The sequence below is a fragment of the Asterias amurensis genome, chromosome 11 (assembly GCF_032118995.1).
Source record: "Asterias amurensis chromosome 11, ASM3211899v1".
Lineage (NCBI taxonomy): Eukaryota > Metazoa > Echinodermata > Asteroidea > Forcipulatida > Asteriidae > Asterias > Asterias amurensis.
In genome coordinates this window covers 13,690,786-13,706,530 of record NC_092658.1, presented here as the reverse complement: position 1 = coordinate 13,706,530, position 15,745 = coordinate 13,690,786, and the positions used below count along the sequence as shown (strand labels likewise).

The 15,745-nt window shown below is 39.3% G+C and overlaps 1 protein-coding gene across 1 annotated transcript; it reads left to right on the top strand.

Moving 5' to 3' along the window:
• Positions 1-6,513, top strand: LOC139944565 (amine sulfotransferase-like). Its single transcript, XM_071941613.1, has 7 exons — positions 1-319; positions 1,711-1,878; positions 2,360-2,490; positions 3,371-3,608; positions 3,872-3,966; positions 4,289-4,475; positions 5,629-6,513. The coding sequence occupies exons 1-7, from the start codon at positions 154-156 to the stop codon at positions 5,733-5,735; spliced, it is 1,092 nt and encodes a 363-aa protein (XP_071797714.1). The 5' UTR covers positions 1-153; the 3' UTR covers positions 5,736-6,513.
• The last annotated feature ends 9,232 nt before the right edge of the window (positions 6,514-15,745 follow it).

Genomic DNA, 15,745 nt, shown 5'->3' with positions numbered 1-15,745 from the left:
ATCTTTACAGCTACACGGTTGTTTCAGTAAAGTCGGTGCATGCGCAGAGAAGAGCAGATGTACGGCTCACATTGTAATAATCAATGTATTATGTAATGCGGTGACAAGAGGTACAGTGTACGTGCAGGGAGGTATAAATAAGGCACGCATCGGATGGTGTATATTCATGGAGGTAGAATTGGTATAATAAACAAGCAAATTACGAGCACTCACTCGTCAGAGGTTCTACATCGCACTCACTTCCTTGATCTTGCACACAAGAGATATAACACCAACCAAAGAGCAACAATGGCTTCCCCTCAAGACATACAACAGAAAAGTGAGTACTGATTCAAAATTGATATGGTGTAGGCATTGGTAACAGCCGGATCGCTGAAATGTAAATGTTAGTAATGTTTGAAACAGGTTGGAGACCAATTGTTGTAAATGACACATTATTTTTGCTTGAACACGTTGGTTGCTGGCTGTGAGCATGGAGGTCTGTGAGTATGCTTTGAGTACGTGACGTCCGTGTGTTGAGCCCTGGCATGCATGGTTGAGCCGTTGAGTATACATGATCCCATAAATTATTATGAATAAACAAGTTAGTGTAAAATTGTACCAGTCCTATGTGTAGTATTATCACAACAGTCATCTTGCAATAGACGGTATGACCTGTGACATCACACGTTTACAAAAGAGCCACAGAGCATGGACTTCCTTCCTGCAGGCACGATTTGTACACGGCCTAATGAAAGAAATCATAAAATCTTTATGGAGATTGCACTGTCTAATTTTTATCTCAAAACTTGTCCAGGATTAATCTGGAAATTATTACACAAAATGTCAAGTTTCCCATAAATTATGACCTGTGCAATATTGTGCCTGCCATAATACACAAAGAATGTACAAGGTCACACCTATTGTAAACAAAGTTCACATGGTCTATGAAAGCAATCAACCAAGTTCTCATGGAATTATTCTAGGGCCATGTCACACCATGACGGCGAAAGGTTTTCCTTCCTCCAGGGTTTTCCTTCCTCCAAATGGTCACATGAGGCAAATATTTACAGACAACTAAATCCAGTCATTACATTTTGCGCTATAGGGGGCCTATCGCTACATCCCTGGTATTTAGGGACGTCAGTAAGTGGGGGTCAGTTCCTCTCTGCAAGTTTAAGTTTAATTATTTTTCATATTTTGGTACTGTATATAAAGCCGTGTTTTAATTAAAATGTCCCGACCGCCTTTAATAGATATTGTTTGGTTCTTTAATTGTGGCATCAGGAGATAAACTGATAGTAATTCAGATACTTGTTATAATCCATCACAGTACAATGTGTATGTGTATGTTTTTATCGTTCTTCGTTTGTACTTTGCACTCTTCTGTGAAATTACACAAATGAAATTATACGTTTTTATTTATTGGTATAGTAGGCAAAAATGGTATAAGTAAATGGTGTCACACCGCAAACCTTAGTATTGGTTTCTTAGTTATATTTTGTTTACCCTTGAACCGATGTTTGTGAGCACTGTATAGTGTAATATACTTAACACGCAGCCCCTGTGGAGTTCTGTGGGGGAAAAATTAAAGAAATATTACAGAATTTGTGTTTTTCCCCTGGAGGAGGAATTTTATTCAACCGTCTTTAATATACAAAAGTACACAGACTATTTAATATTCTTTATCCCCGATGCAAATTTAACATGTATTATTTGTTTCTCCTTCAGTAATGGCAATATTTGCCAATGTGAAACAAGAAGATGCAAAAGGTTTTGATACGTACGAGTATGAAGGAGTTCATCTTGCTGTAGATACGTTAAAAAGCACCATGGACGATCTCAAGACGTTTGAAATTCGAGAAGATGACGTGTTCATTGTTACTTACCCTAAATCAGGTATAGCATAAGGTGTATGGTTTTTTAGTTTTTATTTATCTATTTCCTCATAACCTCAACAAATGGAGGAGATAAAAAGATCGAAAAAATTACATACAATAATTTATACAGTATACACGAAATTAAAGAAGCAGGATAACCCTAACGATCCCCGAACAAATTGACAAAGTATAAAACAAAAGGATTGTTAGTATGGGCAACATGGCGCAATGTCATAGGCTGCTTAACGGTAAGCAAATTTCGTGCTCACTGTAGCAGGAAAAAATGCTCAGGTGTAAGCATTTCACAAGTTAGCAAGACAATTAGGCGGCCATTTTGCAGTTGCACTTTCACCATTGATTCCCATTGCGGTTTCATGCTCAAAACAGAATGTCTTTGACATAAATACCAAACGTGTCCGGTGCCTTTCATTTTTTTCCTCCTCGGTTTACTTATTCTTGACTTTGGTTTTTGGTTGATCTTTTTTTCCCGCCTAATAAAGGAACCACGTGGACGCAAGAGATAATGTCCACTATACTTCACGATGGGAACATTGAGGAAGTAAACAAGAAACACACAATTCTTAGAGTTCCATTCTTAGAGATGACACACGCTGGTGCAGCGCACCCAGAGGTAAAGTAGACGCGAAAATTAATTAATAAAAAATGCACTACAGCAGTTTACGTGGTGACTTGCCGTTGCCTTCAATTGGCTTCTCAAAACACGTAACAATGTATTGACTACTTAAAGACAGTGGACACTATTGGTAATTGTCAAAGACCAGCTTTCTCATTAGGTGTATCTCAACATGCTCAATTGGTGGTCAAAGTTGCGAGATAATAATGATAGAAAAAACACCCTTGTCACACGAAGTTGTGCGCGTTTAGATGGTTGATTTTTTGAGACCTCAAACTCTAAATCTAAGGCCTCGAAATCAAATTCTCTTCAGAGGGAGCCGTTTTTAACAATGTTTTATACCATCAACCTTTCCCCATAACCCGTTGCCAAATAAGGTTTTGTGCTTATAATTATGTTGAGTAATTACCAATAGTGTCCACGTCACAATGTTTGACGTTCACGTTTTTTGCTCGCGTAACGTGTAGCTGGAGGGAGATTTAGCTGCACGTTGCTCGAGCAAATACGTGAACATGAACATGATCGTCAGAAAATGGTATGGTTTTGAGGTGACGTGACCACTTTGGGCTAGTATTTCATGCTCACGTTTGACGTCTGCTGCACGTACGTACCGACGTAAAAAAAATGGTAACTTCACGGATGCTAAAAACTTGAGATTTGAACAAAACGATTGTCTGATGTTCGCGTTCATTTTTGCTCTCGTAACGCCCAGCTAAAACTCCCTATGTTATTGCGCGTGCTTTGCGTACATGCTTGGGGCTCGGGGCTTCAGACGGAGCCTGAAGCTGAATCCAAAGCCGCAGCCGTTGTTTCGAAAAGGGCATTTGTTACTTCGTTTTTATAGATAGGCCTATAAAAAAATGTGTTTCTTCTTCAGATGCCAAGGAGTGATAAGATAGTAGCCAATATGCCAAGGTCCACTCCTCGATTTATCAAGTCTCATCTTCCAAGTCAACTACTACCTCCTCAAGTATGGGAGAAGAAGATTAAGATGGTCTACGTCATCAGGAATCCTAAAGACACCATTGTGTCTTTCTTTCATCACGGAAATCTTACAGCACCTCACAGGAATTACCAATTTGATGACGTATTTGAGAGATTCCTGAAGAACACCCGTAAGTAATACAATGTGGTTCTATGTTTTGGTCTGCCTTTGTATCTACTGGCTGGGTAGATTTTCTTTTGAGAACTTGTCTTGCTAGTTCTACTACCGCGAGGTTGATTTTCGATTTTCCATTCTTCTGAAAAATGAAAAAACATGAACAAACAAACTGTGACCTATTCAGTAATAAAGTCTGTTGTCAAACGGTTTTTGTCACACTAGTATATGAACATGAAACGACCGTAACAATAACGATTTGATATTCTTATTATCAAGTTCCGTTCGGCAGTTGGTGGGATCACATTCTGAAGTTCTGGGAGAAGAGGAATGAAGATCACGTCTTAGTGCTTCAGTTTAAAGACATGAAGAAGGTGGGTTTTAAAGGAATAGTACAATTTAAAAGTATAAATGATGAACCCATGGACTTGGAAAAGCACATTAACTCTACCGAGGAGATTTTCGATTGCATTTTTGACTGATCTTCTGTGGGTAGCCTAGGTTTAATGAAGATTCCATGACGGAGTGTTTAACTTGAAGTAGTTCTGAGATAATAATGGGGAGCCTTGCCGTTGAGTGCTTTGTGGACAATGAGCATCAGCTCGAAGATGATTCGTTGAGAGATATGGAGCCAGTGAAGTTGTTTTTAACCCCGTTGATTTGAACACTATTGTTTTTGTCTTTCAATCCTTTAAGGACCTCCGTGGGACGGTGAAGCAAATCAGTGAGTTCCTTGGGAAATCCTTCTCAGATGAAATCCTAGACGCCATTACCGATCACTGCAGCTTTGAGAGCATGAAGAATAACCCCATGACCAATCCAGACACTCTTATTGCTCAAAGGTTAGGCAAGATTGCAGATGGAAAGTCATTTATGAGAAAGGGTAAGACTATAAAACCAATGTTTATGTGTTAAAGGCAGTGGACACTATTGGTAATTACTCAAAATAATTATTATCATAAAACCTTTCTTGGTGACGAGTAATGGCGGGAGGTTGATGGTATAAAACATTGTGAGAAACGGCTCCCTCTGAAGTGCCATAGTTTTCGAGAAAGAAGTAATTTTTCACAAATTTGATTTCAAGACCTCAGATTTAGAACTTGAGGTCTCGAAATCAACCATCTAAACGTACACAACTTCATGTGACAAGGGTGTTTTTTTTTTCATTATTATCTCGCAAGTTCGATGACCGATTGAGCTCAAATTTTCACAGGTTTGTTATTTCATGCATATATTGAGATACACCAACTGTGAAGTCTTGTCTTTGTCAATTACCAATAGTGTCCACTGCCTTTAAAGCGCTGAAACTTTTGTTGTAGACCGCTCCCTACAGCTCTCGTTTTGCTCTTCTCTAAGCTGGTCTTAATGCTGTCGCTATTTTTTTGACATTCATCATCATCTTCATCCAGTGTAGGATGTAGCCCTCCTCATGTAAATGACATTCATTTCTATTTCTTGCAGTTCTGTGATATGTTGTTCTTGCATAAACCCTGATGTAATCTCTACATCTTCTTCTCTGTCTACCTCTTTTCCATTCCCTATCCTTGGTTGGCAATCCATTGTTCTTGTTGTCCATCTAATTTTGCTTGTTGTGTTGTCCTTATGATGTATCTTTTTTACTCCAGCCTGTTTTCTTTTGTATTGCTGTACATTTAATCCTGTCTCTAATTGAGATAACATGTATAGCATTTTAAATGACTCTCCATTGCTGTTTGTGCTGTCAGTTTTGTTGTTGTCCATGTTTCTGCCCCATAAGTTATCTTGGGCATCATCTGTATTTAATTAGCTTGTATGTGAGACTTTGGGACGCTTGGTGGCAGCAGACGTACCAGGTAAAATCCATTGTTCTTTGAAATTGAAATTTACTTGGTAAGTCTGCTGCCACCTAGCGTTCCAAAGTCTCCCATTGTACTATACTATCCATAATGTCCTGATGATTCTGTCTTTTATTAGTGTGAGTATGGAAATTAAAAAAATGTTTAATTGAATTGAACAATAATGTCGTTCTGTTGCACCTTTTTCCTTTATCCATTTAGGCAAAGAGGGTGGTTGGAAGGCACAGTTGTCCCCATCTCAAAGCGAGGCTCTAGACGCACTATGCCAGGAGAGGCTTAAGGATACTGGTCTGACATTTGAAATGTGATTATCTTGTCTTGGATCAAGGCAATGGCTTCGGAAGATTTTGAACTTCTTTATCAATGTGAAACATAAGTTTTATTTTAAAACACAATACATTGTAATTATATAAAACGGGTATGGGTTTAAAATAAAACACTATTTTAATGAAGGGATCTGTAAAGTTATCAACCAATGCTATAAAGTTCCGGCCTGTTTTCTTTTTTTCATTATAATAATTTTATTTAGAAATTGACGATTAACAACGATGGTAACACAATAATGAAATAATGTTAGTAGAATAAAATGGGAGTTCATTATTCATCGTGGGAAACGGCGCCCTCTCGAGTAATGTAATTATTTGAGAAAGGGGTAATAAAATACTTTAACTGGGGCCTTTTTTTAGTATGTATCAGAAAGCACACAAAAGTAACGCAACAAGGCTGTTTTTGCTTTCATGAATTGCTATAGATTTTGGCGTCATAGGCCTACTTTATAATTATTTTGGAAACAAGTTTTGGTCCAGGTATACAATTTTGTACTGATATGACATAATTCACAAAAAGCCGTTGACCTATATTCCCCTATCATACGTTTTTCAGAGGGATTTTCAATGATAGGCAAATACATGAACGAAACTCAACCAAGCTGGCACCGTCGTCATTATAACACTTATGTGAAGCAGATCAAATCGTTGTTGATAATAAAAACAACTATACCGAGTGTTAAACAAATATATACTTTTGTCCTGTTCTAGTTTGTTCTTTTTAATAGGCAAAATGGACACTGTTGATAAATACTCAAAATGATTGGCGCATAAAAAAAATTTGTTATCAAGCGATGGAAAGCTGTTGATAGTACATAAAACATTATGTGAAACGGCGCCCTCTGGTATAATGCAATTTTTGAGAAAGAGGTAATAAAATACTCCAGCTGAGGCCTCTTTATTATGCATCTGAAAGCACCACAAAAGTAATGCCTAAGGCTGTTTTTGCTTTGTTCGTTATTCCTTTGCATTATTCTTGACCAATTGAACCCAAACTTTCACAGGTTTGCTATTTTATGCATAATGTTGGGTTACCCCAGCTGAGAATTTATTGGTCTTTGATAACTATCAATGTCTATCCAGTGCCTTTAAATGCCGTCTCCATATCCATTTCACCGGAAGCACCTCTATCTCACCCCATACCAGTTCACGAAACCCGCTGAATGGTTGCACTGTGAATAAATAAATTAATATATATGTATAATAGTAATACATTTTACAAATACGGATAATTTTTTATAATATTTTGTTACAGATGCATAAAATCATACCCTTGCATTAGCCCTGGCGGCCTTACACTTTCGTCTGTATCTATGTACAGCACAGAGGATCAGAAAGAGTCCTATCGTAGGGCTAACCCTTGCATCAGCCGTCACACTTGTGTCCTTAAGCAAGACATTTAACCATTGTTTCGTCCTGCGGATGGGACGTAAAGCCGTTGGTCTCGTGTGTTGAACGGGAAGAACCCAGTGCACTCATTGAAAAGGAAAGAGGTTCACCCCGGTGTTCCTTGCTGTGGCTGCTGTATGCGCCGCAGCACCATGTAAACCCTAATTTAAAGGTACTAATTACTTGGGTCTCAGAGAATTCATCACTGCAATAACCTATCTTTCTGAAAGTTTGTATAATTAATTATACTCATCGTCTGCAGGCTTCAGGTGACCCTTTTTCCACCTGAACGCACACAAAATGTGTACAGCAAGGTTTTCTCTTTCTGCATTTTGTGCAACTTAATTCGATGACCAGTTAAGCAAAAACTTCAAACTGAAGTGTTATGGCATGTTGCTTTTGGGATAGTTAGAATAATACTGTTGGTCCTTGAAAATTACCAAAAGTTATGTTGAACTTTTTGGTTTTATAAATACCACCGACATTGTTGGCGTGTTATACTTCACCCCTGTGACCCCTCCTTCAGTTTTTAAAAGACCCCCCCCCCCCGACACATGTCATTGCACGTTGGAGAAATTGCTGATTGTGATTGTTCCAAGAAGTTTGCTGCGTGGGTTTTTGGTATAGCAATTCAATGTTGCCTGAAATAGCGCCCTCTTGTTTTTAGACATTAACTTCATTTGCAACCGCAGTTTCAGACTTGAAATAAAGTCTAGTTCATCAGCGAATGAACCAATTCCAGGGGTTATATTATTTATGAGCGAGCAAGAAAAGAAGGCGGCGCAGGCAGCATGCTGGCTGGGGAAAAAGTTGTGGCGAGATCGATCACCGTGGGCCTGGGTACGAAGCTGGCGTTCGCATGTGTCAATTGACATTCATCTTTCTGTGCAATCTGTTTTTGGGGGTGTCAAAAAAGTTGGCAACGACCTGGTTCTGGTGGTATACTGCACAATCTCCACATATCAGGATGTACACGTGACCAATCATTGAAGAACTTTCATGTGTTGTGGTATTTTATGCAATGCGCATTCCAAATAATTATCATTGCCCGTAATGATGCCCCACTGGCTTATGACACTATGGGAGCTGATTATGAAAATTAGTGTACCCTCACATGCTTGTAGGCTTCGTGTTTGAAAGGGAAAGGGCATCAAGGCATTTTTTCCTTATTAGTGAAGGGCAACCTTTGATGAAATTTCTAGTGGAGCTTTTAGGGGCACCAAGGCGGCCGGCATGGCGCGCCCATGAAGTATTACTATCAGGCCTGCCCCAAAATTCTTTTGACTATAATGATTTATTGGGGATCATGCAATTAAAAATAAAATAGACAGTGATTTTATGATAAGTTATCACAACTGCTTGGAGTTGGGTTCTTCACTGATGATTTAGGATTTAAAGATCTAGCCAGTTAAGGAAAAAAAAAACACTTTTACTTTATGGGGTAATTGGCAAAAATTCTAAACGGCTGACCTGCAAAAAGTTGAATTATAATGATGAAGTTAAAAAGTTCACCTTCTCAACAGAGGGCGCTATATAAATGACTAGAAAAACGTCTGCTTCACGTTTTTACACTCGTCTGACTTTGGAGATATATAACAGAACAGACGTATGAAGCTAAGCCACGAACTACAACCATGCACGTTCTATGGTAACTGCCGCTGGTTCCCTGTTTCTCATTTTGGTTTATGAACAATGGGTGCGTTCGTTTAGCTTCCCTGAGTCGACCCCGATGTGGCGTATTTTATTTTTTTCCAGGACGAACGTGGGCACACAATTACCCCACGTTCGTCCTCGAACCTGGAAAAAACTCAGACACCTCATCACGTGAGCCTTCTCGTGGTGACGTCGGTGCACCTCGGGCCAGCCCCAAGAGCCCCGCTTGTGGATTGGGTCACTTGGGGCTGACCCGAGGTGCACCGAGGTCACCACGGGAAGGCTCAAGTGATGATGTGTCTGGGTTTTTTTTCAGGTTCGAGGACGAACGTGAGGTAATTGTGTGCCCACGTTCGTCCTGGAAAAAAAAAATACGCCACATCGGGATCGACCCAGGGAAGCTAAACGAACGCACCCAATGTATGTGCTGTTGGAACCAGTGCTTGCTTAGTCTCTTGTCCGTGTCGTTTCCTCTTCATCAGTCAAGATGAGAATCATGAATATTTGTTACCTATACTAATTTATTCCGACGACCCGTGGCGTTTTCTCTTCAAGGCGGCTGCGGACGTAAAGAGCAGGGGGGGAGACAGAGAGACGATTGCTAAAACCATCACCAAGATAACCCCGGACCTAGATATTGCCTTTCGTTTAAAGTTTCATCTTTTAATATATTTTATATTTTCTTTTATTTTGTCCATAGTACTCTGTATTATACACTATTTGCAACATTGAATAAACATTTATATCTATCTATCTATCTTTAATGGATTGGCATCAGTTTAGTTTCACTCAGTCAGCAAATTATCGAGGTATGTTATTATTATAAAAATATGGTAAGTTTCCATTTCAAAACTAACTACACAACCGTACGCAACTCAAGGGGAAACTACACAACCATACACAAGTTAATGGGAAACTACACAATCATACACAAATCAATGGGAAACTACACAACCATACATAAGTCAGTAGGACACTTTACAACCATACACAAGTCAATGGGAAACTACACAACCATACACAACTCAATGGGAAACAACAGAACCATACACAAGTCTAGGGAAACTACACAACCATACACAAGTCAATGGGAAATAACACAACCGTACACAACTCAATGGGAACTACACAACCATACACAAGTCAATCGGAAACTACACAACCATACACAAGTCAATGGGAAACTACACAACCATACACAAATCAATGGGAAACTACACAACCATACACAAGTCAATGGGAAACTACACAACCATACACAAGTCAATGGGAACTTACACAACCATACACAAGTCAATCGGAAACTACACAACCCTACACAAGTCAATGGGAAACTACACAACCATACACAAGTCAATGGGAAACTACACAACCATACACAAGTCAATGGGAATTTACACAACCATACACAAGTCAATCGGAAACTACACAACCATACACAATGCAATGGGAAACTACACAACCATACACAAGTCAATAGGAAACTACACAACCATACACAATGCAATGGGAAACTACACAACCATACACAATGCAATGGGAAACTACACAACCATACACAAAGTCAATGGGAAACTACACAACCATACACAAGTCAATCGGAAACTACACAACCATACACACCGGTCAATCGGAAACTACACAACCATACACAAGTCAATGGGAAACTACACAACCATACACAAGTCAATGGGAAACTACACAACCATACACAAGTCAATGGGACACTTCACAACCATACACATGTCAATGGGAAACTACACAACCATACACAAGTCAATAGGAAACTACACAACCATACACAATGCAATGGGAAACTACACAACCATACACAAGTCAATGGGAAACTACACAACCATACACAAGTCAATGGGAAACTACACGACCATACACAAGTCAACGGGAAACTACACAACCATACACAAGTCAATTGGAAACTACACAACCATACACAAGTTAATGGGACACTTCAAAACAATACACAAGTCAATGGGAAACTACACAACCATACACAAGTCAATGGGAAACTACACAACCATACACAAGTCAATGGGAAACTACACCATACACAAGTCAACGGGAAACTACACAACCATACACAAGTCAATGGGAAACTACACAACCATACACAAGTCAATAGGAAACTACACAACCATACACAAGTCAATGGGAAACTACACAACCATACACAAGTCAATGGGAAACTACACAACCATACACAAGTCAATGGGAAACTACACCATACACAAGTCAATGGGAAACTACACAACCATACACTAATCAATGGGAACTACGCAACCATACACAAGTCAATGGGAAACTACACAACCATACACAAGTCAATGGAAAACTACACAACCATACACAAGTCAATGGTAAACTACACAACCATACACAAGTCAATCGGAAACTACACAACCATACACAAGTCAATGGGAAACTACACCACCATACACAAGTCAATGGGAAACTACACAACCATACACAAGTCAATAGGAAACTACACAACCATACACAAGTCAATGGGAAACTACACAACCATACACAAGTTAATGGGAAACTACACAACGATACACAAGTCAAAAGGGAAACTACACCATACACAAGTCAATGGGAAACTACACAACCATACACAAGTCAATGGGGAACTACACAACCATACACAAGTCAATGGGAAACTACACAACCATACACAAGTCAATGGGAAACTACACAACCATACACAAGTCAATGGGAAACTACACAACCATACACAAGTCAATGGAAAACTACACAACCATACACAAGTCAATGGGAAACTACACAACTATACACAAGTCAATGGGACACTTCACAATCATACATATGTCAATGGGAAACTACACAACCATACACAAGTAAATAGGAAACAACACAACCATACACAAGTCAATGGGGAACTACACAACCATACACAAGTCAATGGGAAACTACATAACCATACACGAGTCAATCGGAAACTACACAACCATACACGATGCAATGGGAAACTACACAACCATACACAAGTCAATGGGAAACTACACAACCATACACAATGCAATGGGAAACTACACAACCATACACAAGTCAATGGGAAACTACACAACCATACACAAGTCAATTGGACACTTCACAACCATACACATGTCAATGGGAAACTACACAACCATACACAAGTCAATAGGAAACTACACAACCATACACAATGCAATGGGAAACTACACAACCATACACAAGTCAATCGGAAACTACACAATTATACACAAGTCAATGGGAAACTACACAACCATACACAAGTCAATGGGAAACTACACAACCACACACAAGTCAATAGGAAACTACACAACCATACACAAGTCAATGGGAAACTACACAACCATACAGAAGTCAATGGGAAACTACACAACCATACACAAGTCAATGGGAAACTACACAACCATACACAAGTCAATGGGAACTTACACAACCATACACAAGTCAATGTGAAACTACACAACCATACACAAGTCAATGGGAAACTACACAACCATACACAAGTCAATGGGAAACTACACAACCATACACAAGTCAATAGGAAACTACACAACCATACACAAGTCAATGGGAAACTACACAACCATACACAAGTCAATGGGAAACTACACAACCAGACACAAGTCAATGGGAAACTACACCATACACAAGTCAATGGGAAACTACACAACCATACACAAATCAATGGGAACTACACAACCATACACGAGTCAATGGGAAACTACACAACCATACACAAGTCAATCGGAAACTACACAACCATACACGAGTCAATGGGAAACTACACAACCATACACAAGTCAATGGGAAACTACACAACCATACACAAGTCAATCGGAAACTACACCATACACAAGTCAATGGGAAACTACACAACCATACACAAATCAATGGGAACTACACAACCATACACAAGTCAATGGGACACTTCACAACCATACACAAGTCAATGGGAAACTACACAACCATGCACAAGTCAATGGGAACTTACACAACCATACACAAGTCAATGGGAAACTACACAACCATACACAAGTCAATAGGAAACTACACAACCATACACAAGTCAATGGGAAACTACACAACCATACACAAGTCAATGGGAAACTACACAACCATACACAAGTCAATGGGAAACTACACCATACACAAGTCAATGGGAAACTACACAACCATACACAAATCAATGGGAACTACACAACCATACACAAGTCAATGGGAAACTACACAACCATACACAAGTCAATGGGAAACTACACAACCATACACAAGTCAATGGGAAACTACACAACCATACACAAGTCAATGGGAAACTACACAACCATACACAAGTCAATCGGAAACTACAAAACCATACACAAGTCAATGGGAAACTACACAACCATACACAAGTCAATGGGAAACTACACAGCCATACACAAGTCAATAGGAAACTACACAACCATACACAAGTTAATGGGAAACTACACAACCATACACAATGCAATGGGAAACTACACAACCATACACAAGTCAATGGGAAACTACACAACCATACACAAGTCAATGGGAAACTACACAACCATACACAAGTCAACGGGAAACTACACAGCCATACACAAGTCAATAGGAAACTACACAACCATACACAAGTCAATGGGAAACTACACAACCATACACAAGTTAATGGGAAACTACACAACCATACACAATGCAATGGGAAACTACACAACCATACACAAGTCACGGGGAAACTACACAACCATACACAAGTCAATGGGAAACTACACAACCATACACAAGTCAACGGGAAACTACACAACCATACACAAGGCAATGGGAAACTACACAACCATACACAAGTTAATGGGACACTTCACAACAATACACAAGTCAATGGGAAACTACACAACCATACACAAGTCAATGGGAATTTACACAGCCATACACAAGTCAATCGGAAACTACACAACCATACACAAGTCAATGGGAAACTACACAACCATACACAAGTCAATGGGAAACTACACAACCATACACAATTCAATAGGAAACTACACAACCATACACAAGTCAATGGGAAACTACACAACCATACACAAGTCAATGGGAAACTACACATTCATACACAAGTCAATGAGAAACTACACCATACACAAGTCAATGGGAAAATACACAACCATACACAAGTCAATGGAAACTACACAACCATACACAAGTCACTGGGAAACTACACAACCATACACAAGTCAATGGGAAACTACACAACCATACATAAGTCAATGGGAAACTACACAACCATACACAAGTCAATGGGAAACTACACAACCATACACAAGTCAATCGGAAACTACACAACCATACACAAGTCAATAGGAAACTAAACAACCATACACAAGTCAATTGGAAACTACACAACCATACACAAGTCAATGGGAAACTACACAACCATACACAAGTCAATGGGAAACTACACAACTATACACAAGTCAACGGGAAACTACACAACCATACACAAGTCAATGGGAAACTACACAACCATACACAAGTTAATGGGACACTTCACAACAATACACAAGTCAATGGGAAACTACACAACCATACACAAATCAATGGGAAACTACACAACCATACACAAGTCAATGGGAAACTACACAACCATACACAAGTCAGTCGGAAACTACACAACCATACACAAGTCAATGGGAAACTACACAACCATACACAAGTCAATGGGAAACTACACAACCATACACAAGTCATTCGGAAACTACACAACCATACACAAGTCAATGGGAAACTACACAACCATACACAAGTCAATGGGAAACTACACAACCATACACAAGTCAATCGGAAACTACACAATCATACACAAGTCAATGGGAAACTACACAACCATACACAAGTCAATGGGAAACTACACAACTATACACAAGTCAACGGGAAACTACACAACCATACACAAGTCAATGGGAAACTACACAACCATACACAAGTTAATGGGACACTTCACAACAATACACAAGTCAATGGGAAACTACACAACCATACACAAGTCAATGGGAAACTACACAGCCATACACAAGTCAATCGGAAACTACACAACCATACACAAGTCAATGGGAAACTACACAACCATACACAAGTCAATGGAAAACTACACAACCATACACAAGTCAATAGGAAACTACACAACCATACACAAGTCAATTGGAAACTACACAACCATACACAAGTCAATGGGAAACTACACAACCATACACAAATCAATGGGAAACTACACCATACACAAGTCAATGGGAAACTACACAACCATACACAAATCAATGGGAAACTACACAACCATACACAAGTCAATGGGAAACTACACAACCATACACAAGTCAGTCGGAAACTACACAACCATACACAAGTCAATGGGAAACTACACAACCATACACAAGTCAATGGGAAACTACACAACCATACACAAGTCATTCGGAAACTACACAACCATACACAAGTCAATGGGAAACTACACAACCATACACAAGTCAATGGGAAACTACACAACCATACACAAGTCAATCGGAAACTACACAATCATACACAAGTCAATGGGAAACTACACAACCATACACAAATCAATGGGAATTACACAACCATACACAAGTCAATGGGAAACTACACAACCATACACAAGTCAATAGGAAACTACACAACCATACACAAGTCAATGGGAAACTACACAACCATACACAAGTCAATGGGAAACTACACAACCATACACAAGTCAATGGGAAACTACACCATACACAAGTCAATGGGAAACTACACAACCATACACAAATCAATGGGAACTACACAACCATACACAAGTCAATGGGAAACTACACAACCATACACAAGTCAATCGGAAACTACACAACCATACACGAGTCAATGGGAAACTACAC

Coding starts and splice junctions, on each gene's coding strand:
- LOC139944565 (XM_071941613.1), top strand. CDS start 154: ATGGTGTATATTCATGGAGGTAGAATTGGTATAATAAACAAGCAAATT. Junction 1,879..2,359: donor TGTTACTTACCCTAAATCAG/GTATAGCATAAG, acceptor CGCCTAATAAAG/GAACCACGTGGACGCAAGAG. Junction 4,476..5,628: donor AAAGTCATTTATGAGAAAGG/GTAAGACTATAA, acceptor TTATCCATTTAG/GCAAAGAGGGTGGTTGGAAG.